Source organism: Typopeltis vanoorti, chromosome 20 (genome assembly GCF_054136105.1).
Source record: "Typopeltis vanoorti isolate ZY-2024b chromosome 20, IOZ_Tvanoo_1.0, whole genome shotgun sequence".
In the NCBI taxonomy this organism is placed as follows: Eukaryota; Metazoa; Arthropoda; class Arachnida; order Uropygi; family Thelyphonidae; genus Typopeltis; species Typopeltis vanoorti.
Window position 1 is genome coordinate 34,238,048 of NC_143568.1, and position 14,652 is coordinate 34,252,699.

Genomic DNA, 14,652 nt, shown 5'->3' on the forward strand with positions numbered 1-14,652 from the left:
TGTAGTATTTTGTGGCAATATTTTTAATGCGACTTAGTCTCTGGGGCCAGCCACGGCTGGCCCTATTTTATAGGTGTAGAACACATGGCATGAATAAGGCAAGTACACTAGCGATCGTGTTTGTTTACCGGGCGCAACGCTTATCTTGGGGCCAGTTTAGTCTGGCCCAGTCACTGTATTTTCACGTACGTACATAGCGCGCGATTCTTTCATTATCTTATTTATTCTCGTTGTTGATCTGTTTTTAGTGTGTTTAATTATTGTTGTCGTTTTTTGTTATAGTTTATTTTAAAGTTTAAATTTTTATTACGTCCATAAACAATACATTTTAACTATGAACAAAATCGATAATTTATTGGAAAAACGTTTCTCGCTATTTTTCGGAAGTTTCGATATTGATTTATAAAATAAATAATAGAATTAACTTTTTTGTTTTAACGCTTGAAAAATGGAAACATTTTGCAGAGCGGCCAGCTGGAGTCGAACCAGCGTCTTTGGATTTCGGGTTAATTGCTCTAGTCCGTTGAGCTTTTTTTTTTTTTTTTTTTTTTTTTTTTTTACAACTTTTGCAATTATTTACATCATAATGAATTATATATAAAATATATACAATTGTTATACCATTATTTCAATCGCAGTTTCATTTTATATTATATCATCATGTTATAATGTAGTTGTTACATTACTGTTCTCTTAAAATGCCATGACTTCCTTTACTTATAAACAGGGAATCTCATAACTGGTAGTTACATACACATTACTTTCTATTACATCAATTAAGGTATACTTCAGCTTTGTTAGCTTTTTTTTTTTTTATAAAGAATATACAGTTAATTATATACCATATATATAATTATATATCACACTTATTATATATTTAACAATCTATATATTCTACAAGATAAATACGTCATAATACATCTGCTCTAGTCCGTTGAGCTATGCCCGCAACTGCAAATCTTTCGAGTTTTCGTGTTATTAATACGTTGGGCCCGTATATGTTACGTCCTAACAAATTAAAAAAATGAATAGCTCAATGCATCAGTGGATTCTGACTAAACATTATTGTAATAGAAATAATAACTATAAATCAATAATAGAACCCATTCTATAAATATAAAAAAATTAAGTTGTTTTTGGCCCCTGGCCCCACCTGTTTCTATTGTCACCAGCCGCCACTGACTACAAGATTGATTTATTATTATTATTTTTTTTTTTATTTTTTTTTATTTTTTATTTTTTTTTTACAAAATAAGAGAATTGTATAGGATTGTTGATGATAAAATTAAATATTACAAGCAAATGTAAATAAATTAATAAATATATTCGTATATCGAAAAAAATTGGAGGTGCTGCAGTGCCTATGCACGAGTCGTCTTTATCAATAACAGTTGAGTATGACTCATAATAGGCGCTTAACAAGAAGGCCTTTTTCAGTTTCATGAAGGTGAGTCAGTCGATCTCAGTGATAGACGAGTTTGTTTATTTATTACCCTCACGGATATTCGAGTTTTCCATCCGGCAAAAAAAAAAAAAAAAAAAAAAAACCTGGCAGATTAAAACACAATTAACAGACATAATACACAGGCCTCATAGCCTTAACAATAATTCAAAAATAACCCAAATAACTCTACACACTACCTTCAGCCTTCTTGTAATATGTTAGTCTTGAATTGAATCCATTTGATATTTTTTATGCGTCTTATGAAAAAGAATTTATTTTTGAAGTGACTTACTAATTTTGTAACAGTTAAAATCATTATTTTTTAGTTATGTCGCGAGACAATTGATAACACTGCGGATATATCGTCAAGTCATAATGTATGCCTTCTAAAAAAAAAGTTCATTGAACAAACTCGACGTATGCGTTGATCAAAAACATTTTTAATGGATCTCAGCATCAGGATCTAAAAGTTTGTAATATCTATCCAATAAATGTATTTTGCATACATTATTTCAACACACAGGTCAATATTTGTGTATTCCAGCACACGATTTTGTGTGGGGGTGTAAAGGGGAAAAAACGGATCTAATTTGCTTTATTTTCATATTTCTTCCCTCTCCCGCCCATCTTGTCTGGACATTGTAGTTACTCAAATTCATTCTTTGAACATTCTAAAGGAATAAAAGTATAATCTTGGACATCTCTGGTTAATATACTATATATATTTTTAATGTAATCTATATTTAAACTAATGCAACAGTAAATTAACTATTATTACGTGACACATCCAGGGAGTCCAAGGACTCATCGTGGGAGGGCACACTACTTTACTTCGCTAAACACATCTCATCCTCTCCACTACTACTTAATTCTCCACTACGACACTACTACCATCAACGCCATCTATCGCCCATCATCACCAACAACAGTGTTTTTTGTCTGTAAATTGCGTGTGTTCATCAAGACCGATTTGTCTGTACATGGGATGAAAAACCCGAGTTATACTAAGAGATAAGTTCAATATGAGAGAGGACATGAAAGGGTTATTGTGACAGGCGAGAGTGAATAGTGAAAAACGTCAGTATTTTACCTCGATATGATAAAAATGAATTAAGAAGAAGGGCTATGATGGCAAACGATTCGATGCGAGTTTTTGGATGTATGGAGTAAGTTTGAGGGAAAATTGGATTTGTATAAAGAAAGACAGCCTACACATGAATGCGTTTGGTATCAGGAGTCTTGAAAAACTAATAACTGGTACAAGACCTAACACAGAGAATCAGGGAAACTAAATTATAAAGGGTGGGGATTGTGTGAATATGAGTGTAAAAGCGACAATGTTATATAACAGTGTTAATGACGGGAATGGGCTTTATCATGGAAATGTTTAAGAGGGAAAACGATTTCGATTTTGTCTTCGTCCGGTTCAGACCTATCAAACATGTGCAAAGATGTCTACACGTATAAGGCACTAGAGAAGAATAGAGATCTGCAAGTTGCCCACTGTGTCATGCAGATAAGAGAATACAAAAGAACATGCAGGTAGATTATGATGTCTATACACGAATGCTAGGCGTATCAGAAACAAAGGGGTAGAATTACATGCCTTGGTCAATATGTTGGCACCTTCGATTGTAGGCATTAGTGAGACCTGGCTATCAGAATTAGAGATACAAACTGGTAAAGAGTGTAAAGAGTACAGTATTTTTAGGAAGGATAGAGAGGAGGGGATGTGCTTCTAATGATATCGAATGACTTGAATCCAGATAGAGTTGAGACCTATGGTTGTAATACTACTACTACTAATAGTATTTCATGTGGCAGTGAGTTTGAAGCAATCTGGTGTGAGGTGGAATCCGACAAGATCAATTATATAGCGAGGTGTTGTTACAGACCTGGTGGATCGGCTGCTAGTGATGAAGAAATGCGTCACCAAATAGAAAAGATGAGCGCGAAAAGAGTAATCATAATGGGAGACTTTAATTATACAAATATTGATTGGCTATCAATAGAATCTCATGAGAGGAATAAAAATAAATTTATTGAGCCGTTGCAGGACAATTTCCTCGAGCAGCACGTGACAGAAGGAACTCAAGGTCAAAGTGTTAGATTTGATTACAGTGTCAGAGGGTGGTTCAGTCAAAGACGTTACGATTCTGCATCGGGTTGGTGACAGTGTTCATGCAGTGCTCCTTGGGAAGTGGCCAAGTTTATGCATGCGCCATTCAGAGAAGGTTACGTGCTGAACTACAAAGCAGGAAATTATGACCAACTGAGGAGTATACTGAGTTTAGTGGAATGGGATGGGCTGCTGGATGGGAAGAATATCGACAGTGCACGTGAAACATTTAAACAATGCTTAAATGATGCAGTATCAAAATGTGTTTCGAGAGTGCGAAGAATAAATAGAGTAGGAGTCAAATGGATGTATAATCTTATTAAGAGATTCGAAAGAAAACGATGCGGTGGAGGAAACACCGTGTGCATAAGGATGATGTCCGTTATAAAAATTATAAGCAGCAGGCTAGAATAGTCAAAACTGTTGTACGGAAAGCAAAGTCTGAGCATGAAAAGAAACTGGCTGTGCGTGCTTAAGACAACCCACAAGAATTCTATCGATATGCTGCAAGTAAAACAAAGAATGAATATGAAAGAATAACTCTTCTAAATGCAGATTGCGTGAGGGCAAGATGCAGAAGAGGTTCTTCAAATAATGCCCATTTTGTTATCAACCTTTCAATCAGGCTTCCAAACTATCAATCTGGTGTACGTTACTTTGAGCTCACTGCTATCTCTACACTGGATGAAGAAACGCAGGTGTATGAGGACGAGATATAAGAGCTGTTGCACAAACTGAATAATAATTCAATAGGGACTGATGGGATATCAGCACGTGTGCTAAAATAGTGTTCAGCTGAACTGGCTATTCCTTTGACCAGGCTCTTTGTGAAGATTCTGCAGTAATGGAAAGAATGTATAGTAATTCCATTGCACGAGAGTGGTGTAAAGACGATGTATCCAACTATCGACCAATTAGTATCTCAGGAGTGGTGGTGAAGAGTTTGGAAAAATTGGTTAGGGTTCGCATTCTGAAATGAGTTAAGAGTGAATCTCTACTTTGCAATAAGAAACATGGGTTTACTAAGGGGAAAGTCATGTTTTAGCAACTTGTTCACATTCTATAACAATGTTACGATTGAATTAGACAAGGGGAATGGACACACCATGATACTTTTGGATTTTGATAAAGCTTTTGACAAAAAACAGCATGGTAGACTCTTGCATAAATTGGAGAATATGGGTTTGGATTATATAGAATATTAACGTGGATAAAAGGATGGCTGACTGACGGATATCAAAACGTGGTATATGGGGGATGTGAGTCTGCAAGATTTAAGGTAACCAGTGGTACACCACGAGGATCAGTGTTTGGTCCACTATTATTCAATCTATACATCAATGCTATTGGGGGAGGAATTGACAAGCGGTGTACAGCTTTTTGATGATGATGCAAGAATAGGTAGGGTAATCAGAAATGCTACTGATATGAGTACTTGCAGGATGATTTGAATAGGTTGGAATTGTGGGCATTAGAAAATGCATTCAATGTCAGTAAATGTAAAGTCATTCGCTTTAGCGTGATTAGATATCCAATGGCATATTATATTGGTGGGATTATGCGTGAAGAAACTGATGAGACTAGGGATCTTGAAGTGTTAGTAGATCGGAAGTTGAAGTTCAGGGGCCATGTAGCAAAGATTGAAAATACAACTCAAAAGATAATTGCAATGCTGAAACGAACGTTCACATGTAAAGATAAGGATATCATTCTGCCTCTTTACAAGGGCTTGATAAGACCTCACTTAGACTATTGTGGGCAGGTGTGGTCTCCTGGTTTCCGTTGTCATTTTGATACAGTGGAGAGACTGCAAAGGAGAATGCTAAAAATGATATCAGGATTGTGGAATAATGATTATGAAAACGGATTAAGAATTTGTAGACTGCAGAAACTATCAAACAGGAGAAAGAGGGGGTGATATGATTGAAACTTGCAAACTTCTGAAAGTGTCATACAGGATTTCAGTGTGATGGAATGTTTCAATTTATTGAGGTGTGGAAAGGGCAAGAGGGCATCCTTGGAAGCTGGGAATGAATTCTGCTAAGGGCTAGATTTTTCTCTCATAGGGTGGTGCGTGATTGAGATGAATTGCTATGGGATGTTGCGAGTGCAAGCAGTGTGAATGAATTCAAGAATAAGTGAGAATAAGTATGCAGCCTCTCTCGATGAGTTTTTGAATGTCTGGAGGTCTCTTTTAATAATAACAAATTGTTATATTCGCTATGAAGTTTTATGTCCAATATTAGATCGGCTAATTATAGTGTCAAAAATTTCAGATACATTTCCAAATAGACGGGCCCAATTTCTTAAGACGATTTACCCACGCAAAATATGTATGTAAACAAAAAAGGTCACACAGTTCGTAGGGATATCGTCCGTTTCAGTTCTACTATAAATTTTATATTGAATTTCTTCAAATTCTCGGGCAGAAAATGAGCAATAACCGTAATTTCATTTATTGAGTATCAAACTGCTGTGTGTTCAAAAAAAAAAAAATGCACGTAAACATATAGCCCGAAATATGAAAAGAATGTGCAGTCATCTGTGAAGAGAAACTTGCAGAAGATGCGGAGACAACTTAGGGACTGAATAATTAGAATGAGTTTTTACCGAAAAAATGGCTTCCCTGCCATTTTTCCCTAAACGCTTTTTTCTCACACTCGTCATGAACTTTCTATGAGAGATGAGCGATTTAAATTTTGAATATATATAATACTGCAATAAGATTTATCGTGATATCTTTTCAAGCTAAGACGAATAACTAAACCACAGTTTGGTTCTGGCGTATAGTGAATGTGCTAAAGCACCATATTCAAAATATGTCCAATTAACACTAGTAATCATTAAAATTATTTCAGATGTTCTTCTGTAGTGCAGTCGGAATGACTCTCCTTTGCATGGAAAGACCTAGGTTCGAATCTTATCTCGCAGACACGAAGGACATTTATAAATCTTCAAATGAATGTTAATTATCTGGCCACACAGGCAGGTGGGGCTTGTCCGTCTGCAAAAAGAAAAACCAAGTGGATACCATGCGCACTGAACCGACTATGGAGAAAATATTAACCTGGTGATTCTACTTCACTAGAATCACCAGGTTAATCCTCGCCAAGTAACTTGCCAAAAGACCTTAATACATCAAAATAAATAAAATGGAATGCTTATCCAAGGCTTCTCCAAGAGAGAAAGAGCTTTTTTAACGCACAATAGTACAACACAAGTTACGTAAGGTGCAACATAAGATTGTGAAGTAAGATATAATCATTAATTTGATGCCCATCGTTCCCACTTCAGTTTTTGAGTCTGTTGGAGAAATTTTCGAACTTGCAAGAAGTTCTCTCCTTAACTACTTATAAAGATATTAGAATAGAGTTTATTCATTTAATTTATCGTCTTTCATTACAAGTATATAGCGAACTTACTTTCGCCTGTGGATCTCCTGGAAACACCATTTTTCCTTCTTCCTCTCTTTTGTATCGTTTTCACCTCGTGTTAATTAAAGAGAGAATTCGAATGAAAAAGGGATCTATTTAGCATTCACAACTACATTGCCACTATAAGGGAAGGGAAGGGAGGAGAAGAGCATTAAATACCGCTACTGAAGTTTATGTGATTGTAGTTGTGCTTAATAGCAGGGTTTATCGCAAAAGACTGATTGGAGAACTTTTATCATATCTAAAAAGCATTTCTCTGTTTATGGCTTCATTGAAGTAGCAGAGTTATTTATGAGATTGACTCCTGTGTTGCTGATCAGCCACACCTTAGAATAATAGCTAGTAATGGAATCCTATCCTTGTATTCAGAAGATCTTCGTAAAAAAATATTAATAAATAAATAAAAAAACACGACTACTTACAACTTGCCTAAACTAAACTAACAATTTAAAAATGGCTAATATTTTTATATAAATGCTAACGTTATTAGTAATAATTTAATTACATGTTAATATGCAGCATTCATACTTACCAGTCTGATGTAAAACAAAACTTCGTTTATTTGCACAATCCTACCTTTCTTACGTTCGTTCTTCTTGTAAAGATCCGGATTCGATTTCCGTCTAAGAAAAACCAGGAAATCTCTGTAAGAACTTGTCAAATAAAGGTCTCATACAGAAGATAATATTTTAGGGAAGTTTTTGTTCTCGTTTCGAAAAAAGTTTTTCATCTGCAAACAGACTAACCGGCCAGAGAACGCATACGCATTCAAAGATGTGCTGTGTAGATAGGATTAATTGTCGTATTACTATCAAAACTGAATTTAAATAAGTCGAGTTATTTGGTCGTTATAGGCCACTGGGACTAATAGGTAAAAGGGAACAAAGATGACGTTTATCGTTAAATTTGTTTTCACGATAGGTATAATCAGTGCCGGATTTACGTATAAGCTAAAAAAAGCTACAGCTTAGGGCCTCGCAATCTGCCGGGGCCTCAAATAAAAAAACAAAAAGACCAGCTGATGTAGTTTAAAACAGTAGGGGGCCTCTGGGTTTTGTATAGCTTAGGGGCTCAGCAAGTCTAAATCCGGCCCTGGGTATAATATAAAGCAAAGTTCTGTTATGGTTACAAAAGAAACTAGTTCAGAATGAGCTTGTAATTTTCCGTTAAAGACAGACAATGCAATTTTTCATCTGATCACATGATTATTAGTTGTCCTTCGAATTAGATTTCAGTAACTAGCACGACCTTCCAAATCTCAGTAGGTCTGAAACAAGAATGGACGGTCTAGATGGAACGGTTAATCAGTACATATCAATGCTTCACTTAAACACAGCATGAAACACGCGAAACCTGAATGCCCAAATGAAATTCACAAGAACAATTTTTTGAACAGCGCAATTTATACAATGTGTACACCGCGACAAATGATCAAGATTACGGAGTGGATGTCCTAAACTAAAATGCAATAGCTGTGAGTTAATAAAAAAAAATAATGCTTTTAAATACGATTAAATAAAAATGTATCTTCTTAAAAATATGTATAACTTACAGTTCAAACTAACAGACATATATTAGATTTTTTTTAAAAGATATAATTTTATTTGAATATTTATTTTCATAATTGGATTCGGATCTCGTTATCTTTTCCTGGGCTAGTTCAGCAGCCTCAGACAAGCACTACTTTGAAATAAGTAATTGCTATATCCCTACAGCCTAAAAGATGCACATCCCCTGTTTCGGTATGAAGAATACTGATATGTATATTTCTATCATCACAAGAGTTCGACTGGAAAGATCTGCGTTCAAATTCCGTCCAGGACTCTAAGGGCCCGAATCAGAACTTTTTTTTTAAATTGCAGGTGGGTTAGTCAGTTTCATATAGGCAAGGAACCAACAGACAATACACTGGCCTCAGCTATGTATTATGTCTGTGGTGTCGACAATGATTTAAAAAAAAAAGGTCCTAATGAGAGGCCCATATTATATGAAGCAAACAGATAGATATACCCATAGCGTAGTCTATAAATCCGTACACCGAAATGGAGCAGAATTCACTTTTTTTTTCTTTTTCCGCTAAAAACGTTATTGTATATTATAATAACCCGTTTTCACAATAGTCACAACGGTAAGTAATCGGCAGTAGCGCACATTCAATATTCAATAGACTGCAGGGATTTAATAGAAAACCAAAGTGATTTGCTTTTCCTTTTTATACTTTGTAATTTTTAAACCTTTATTTTACTGCTAGTGGTGACATTTCCCTCCAACTAGAACGGGATTATATGGTAAATAACCCTAGAAATTACAAGGATTACACTGGCAGAGGATTTTTCTGGCTATAAATCTGTGTAAGTGTACACGCCGTATAACGTGGGAGATGGTGGGGGAAGTATTTAATTAGCTAAATCAGAGACAATTTATTACAAGAATTTCCACAGATAGTGTGATAACATTTGTAATGGTATGAAGCAAGTAAGAACAGTGAAAATAGCAAGATATCAATCCTTCTACAAATTGTGGTCACATAAGCATAATGAAAAAGGGTAGATATCTCAAAAGATCCTAACTGATAACACGACAAGTAAGTTTTACTGTGGGTAGGAAAATTCCGGTATCCAATTTCGTCAATATCAGAATGACACATGAACTGGTGACTGCATCAGCAGTCACCAGTTCTCCAACTATCACGTTGCGGTTTGAATCACGTCGTGGACATGGATGTTTATGACTGTCTATAGGTAGGAGATAAATTTCATCGCTGGGTATGAAACCACCCCACTTCGAGACCAGAAGTGGCTTGAAAATTTTCCGTCTGGTCTCTAGAACATGGGTTTCCGGTTGATGTAAAAAATAAAATAAAAACTATATACAAATAATTTAAAATTATTTCTGAATTATTAAAAAAAATCCAAAAATCCTTAGCCCATTCAAGGTCCTGACGTTTGTATTTTCTGAGGTACTCAGTATTTTCTGAGTATACCGCTTTAATACTACCTTACCAGTCGGAACTTTCGGGGAAAGAGAAGAAGCATTGATAGAACCTGTCAAATCCACATGTATGTAGGCCAACAAATTTCCGCATCTCCAAATTTCTAGAAAAGAGGGCGTATTTACAAAAACTGCACTCGGTATAATAAAGCGCATGAGATGAGAAACTCAACCAGAAACATCTCCCAAATTTTTTGAATAGCAAGAAATCATCCTCAAACATGAAATAACAATCAGTACTAAAACTAATAGTAACGAAATGATCATAACTGAAAAAAAAAATGTAAGAACAGACTGCAAACATAAGAAAGCGTTTTAGAGGAGGAGGAAAGTGAACTATAGCTATTTAGAGTTTATGGCCGAAATAACTAAGCTATGAAGCCATTGTGTTATGTATGTAAACTGCATGTTCTTCTGGTGGTTTGTCTGTTTTACGGATGAAAAACCATTTTCTGAAAGGAAAAACCCTGCCACCTCCGTATAAGGAAACTGAAGGGGATGTAACAAAAAAAAAAAAAAAAAAAAAAAAAAAGCCAGCAAAGCACCTAAGAGAAGTTAGCACACCTCATTAAGGTCATCGAAAAGAAAAGATTAATTCACAAAAAATGAATAATAATAAAAAAATCGCGAACAAATAGAAGAAGAAAAATAGGAGTTAAAAATGGGACAAATCCCAGTGGACAAAAACGGTTGTTCAGTCATGTTATTTCTAGGAACCACTCATGCTAGTAAAGGGAAATACGTTATGAAATAATGATTTTAGTACTTTATTATTATTATTACGTGACACCTCCAGGGTCTAAAGACTCATCGAGGGCTGGCACCTTCGATGGGTCTTTAGACTCCCTAGAGGTGTCACTACTCTACAGCTCTGTCTCCACCGCTCACTCCATCAACTACAACTAAGGCTCTACGAACCGCAACTACCATCATCATCTACACCAACGCTCTCTAGTTAATAGAGGTAATAAGTAGAACTTGAAATAAAAACCACGGATAGAAATCTTTAATCTCGAAAAGCAATATGCCAACCAGTAATATGTGGAAGTGCTTAGAAACATGAATCAACATAATGGAAACTGAGGCAAAAATGACAAATAATTTCAAGTATTTTATGAGAAAGAAGAAATATAATAAAATTAATAAGATAAATAGCTCTGCAAAAAAAATAATAAATAAAGCATTTTGAAGAAGCATTCCTAGATTTCATATCATATTCTCAGTATCAATATCAACTTCAGAAGTAACATTTTGAGCGTAAGATTTAGTAACACGGTATTTTCTCCATTTTCCTTTCACTGTTCTTCTGTATTTATTAAATATATTTAGCTTAAAAGCAATTGCTGTTATAGTTGTCCATGGATTTTCAGGTAAAATCGGATTGGGAATCACATATTTATTAATTTTGTAACATCTTCGCTCTCTGACAATATAGAGGATTATCACTTTATTATTGAAATCACATATTAGTGTGCCTATTGCCAGAAGCCCTAAACCTGAACCCAAGTTTAAAAAATGGAATTACACTAAATTTTCTTCCTTGTCCACTAACAAGGACTACAAATCTTATTCTACAGACTTTGTATAAAGTCCTCTGATTTTCTCCAAAATATTTAGCATACCTAAAATTCCATCCTGTACTTAAATGAGTTCTGTGATTATCGAGCCGTCTAAATTTATAAAAAGGCATACAGTAGTGTGTCATAATCAAAATCAGTCCCAAGTGATAACAATTGCAATGACAGCTCCTTTTGTAGCTAATCTATTGTAATTCTCCTGTGCTGCATGAAAACAGGACACTGAGGATCAGCTATCTGATTATAACGACAACTGCCCAACATGACTTATTAACTGTGTCTAGCAGATTCTGCCTTTGTATCTTGAATCTTGGAAATTCAACATCATTCAGAATTGTAAAACTTTTTGTTTGTGAGAGGAGAAATTTATGATTTTTCAGTGGTCCATTATCTCTCAAATAAATTACAAACATGCTGTAAAATTTAGGCAACCAGTCTACATTCTCTTATATGTGGTTCAGTAGAGACTATAATTAATATCATTGTAATTTCCATAACGTATAACTGATAGAAAAGAATAATTGTTTTATTTTCGTAATAATGCGAGTAATAATTTACAATTACAGTTCATAGCTACATAAGGTAAATAATATTGCGTGTTTCGGTGTAATCTTTCAAAGTTTGACAAAGTATTACCAGAGAATATTTATAATTAAAATATTATATTTTCGGGTTGGTACAAACATACAGTACAAAGTACATTCATTAGTTAGATAAATATGCAGAGTTTTTTTAATTTATTTTTAGACAAATGATCAAGTTCATCATCATCATATATATATATATATATATATATATATATATATATATATATATATATATATATATATATGATGCGCAGAGAGTATTTACAAATACAATTGAAATATTACTATTGCATTTTCTGTTCGCTCTAAAGATTCAGCACAATATGACAAGTAATTATTTTTAGAGTTTTACGTACTCGTAAAACTTGCATTTTACAAGCAACTTGCATTAGGATGTCGCTGACCATTTATTGCATATTAATTTGTTCCTGCGTTGGCAGTAGTTTAGATATAGAGCCCTGCATCCCTTGAGAAACAAACACGCATGATAAGAATTGTTGAATCACTGAACTGGAGGCCTGAGTAAGTATAGTGCTTCGCATTAGATCTGTTGGTTATGTAGCGTGCGTATTTCTCTTTCATAGTGTAATCTTAGAACTTTCTTTAGAGCATTAGTTAGCAGAGCTCCTGTTTTCAAATGGCAGTTTTGTTTAACATGTCTAGAATATAAAAGTTCCAGGTGGCTTTTCTGTAATGATCGCTGTATTTATGTGTAATATAATTATTTGTTTGATGTCTTGTTTTACAGTAAGTGGTTCTTGTTATTCTATGGTTAGCATCGAAGTAATGATTTAGCATAAGTGCGTAGCGGCATAGGTGTTCGGCTGTTAATATTTTATGCGCTGCCATTGCAGTGCAGATAGTTAGACTAATCTCTTTACTTCCAAAAGATCACTTTATCATTTTAATACTGCAGTCATACTAATCTGTTTAGTTTACAGTCTGCACATGTTATTATACCATATCTTAATACGTCTTCACATAATGCCTTGTATATAAGTTCCTGTTTTTAGGAGAATTAAATCCTTCAGTCTGTATAGCTAGCTTGCTTGCTATTATCCGGAGTTTACTTTCTAGGTGTTTTATGTGGCTAGTAGCAACATTAGCAATAATAATAAAAAATTATTAAGTAAATTAACAAATTATGATAAAACTGGGTAAAATGTGTTAATAATAAAATCTGGTAATAAAATGTTAGAATATTCACCAAGAGAAAGTGAAGTATATGTAACCGGTATAAAAATATAATATTTAAGGATATAAATACAAGTTCTATAGATAACACGGTTAAGATAATGTGACCAGCATGTTAACTATGGTAACAGGCTTATAGTGCGGCATGCTAACTATGGTAACAGGCTTATAGTGCGGTATTATAATCCCACCGTCTTCAAAGCTAGATTAAGCTTTTGCGAAGAGAGTTGGATTTATTTATTGTTTGTGTTTGAGCGGTATCTGAACATTCTGGACAAATGCAATGCTTCCTACTTTATGGCGTTTCTACGGAACTGACCATCGTCTCTTTCAGCAAGACAATGCACTACATCATAAGACTGCTGCTGTAACTGAATGATTTGTGAACATGAGCGCCTCCATCGAGCACTGATTTCAACCCTGTTGAACAACTGTTGGATGAACTGGAGCGTCGGGTGAAGTCAAGGGACGCTCGACCCACAACAGTCCAGAAGCTCATTACATGCCTGCAGGAAGAATGGTCCAAAATCCGCACAGTTGCTATCAAACACTTGTGGAGAGCGTGCCCCGTAGAATTGTTGCAGTCATCGCAGCGAAAGGAGATTCTACATCTTGTTAAAGTAGGCGCCATGGCTGTTTGTTCCTCACAGTATGGTGTCCGTTGACTTCTTTCCAAGCAGTGTATAGTATACCAGATTTGGTATGCGTAAAATTTTATGTGCCGCTATTAAAGAGTTATTCAATGTTTCATGTGTATTGGGTCTCCAAAGCACCATGGAAATAATGGCAATAGCATATACTGATGCTGAGTTCTTTCATCCACGAGGGGGAGGTCCAAATCAAAAACAGCAGATACGAAACAGAAACAACCTGAAATTCTGGCCTGTTTAGGTGAGTAGCTAACGTACCCGCTATCCAACCAGTAGGTCGAGATGAGTATTTAATCACCTGGTGAAAAAGACCACCGCCTCCCCTTACTGAAGGCCTACAGCGGTTTGAAAGTTCCGTGTTTGGTCTCTAGAGAATGGATTTCATGATTTGGTAAAACTGAATAAAAAAAATATAAAACTCCTTAGCCTATCCACGGTACTAACGTGCTATAAACTTCTCAAATTTTAACAGGTGGGAGTCACATATAGAAAAGAAACCTCCAAGTAGTTGAGAAAATAATTACAAGAAGGCCACACAGTCCTCTTTCCCAAATTGAAACAAGTCATCAGATTCATCAAAAATCTGAAGGTTAAAGATAACATCTACATCTTAATAATAATTATACCTCCATTCTGAGTTGCAACGGAAGTTCGAT

The 14,652-nt window shown here is 35.1% G+C and overlaps 1 protein-coding gene across 1 annotated transcript in view; it reads right to left on the reverse strand.

Moving 5' to 3' along the window:
- The window catches only part of LOC150095356 (sodium-dependent proline transporter-like), a 190,492-nt gene that overhangs the window by 105,870 nt on the left and 69,970 nt on the right, over positions 1-14,652 (reverse strand). Inside the window, exon 3 of the mRNA XM_090410664.1 lies at positions 7,530-7,620. Coding sequence (XP_090266790.1) covers positions 7,530-7,620 — 91 coding nt within the window. The remainder of the gene's footprint in view (positions 1-7,529; positions 7,621-14,652) is intronic.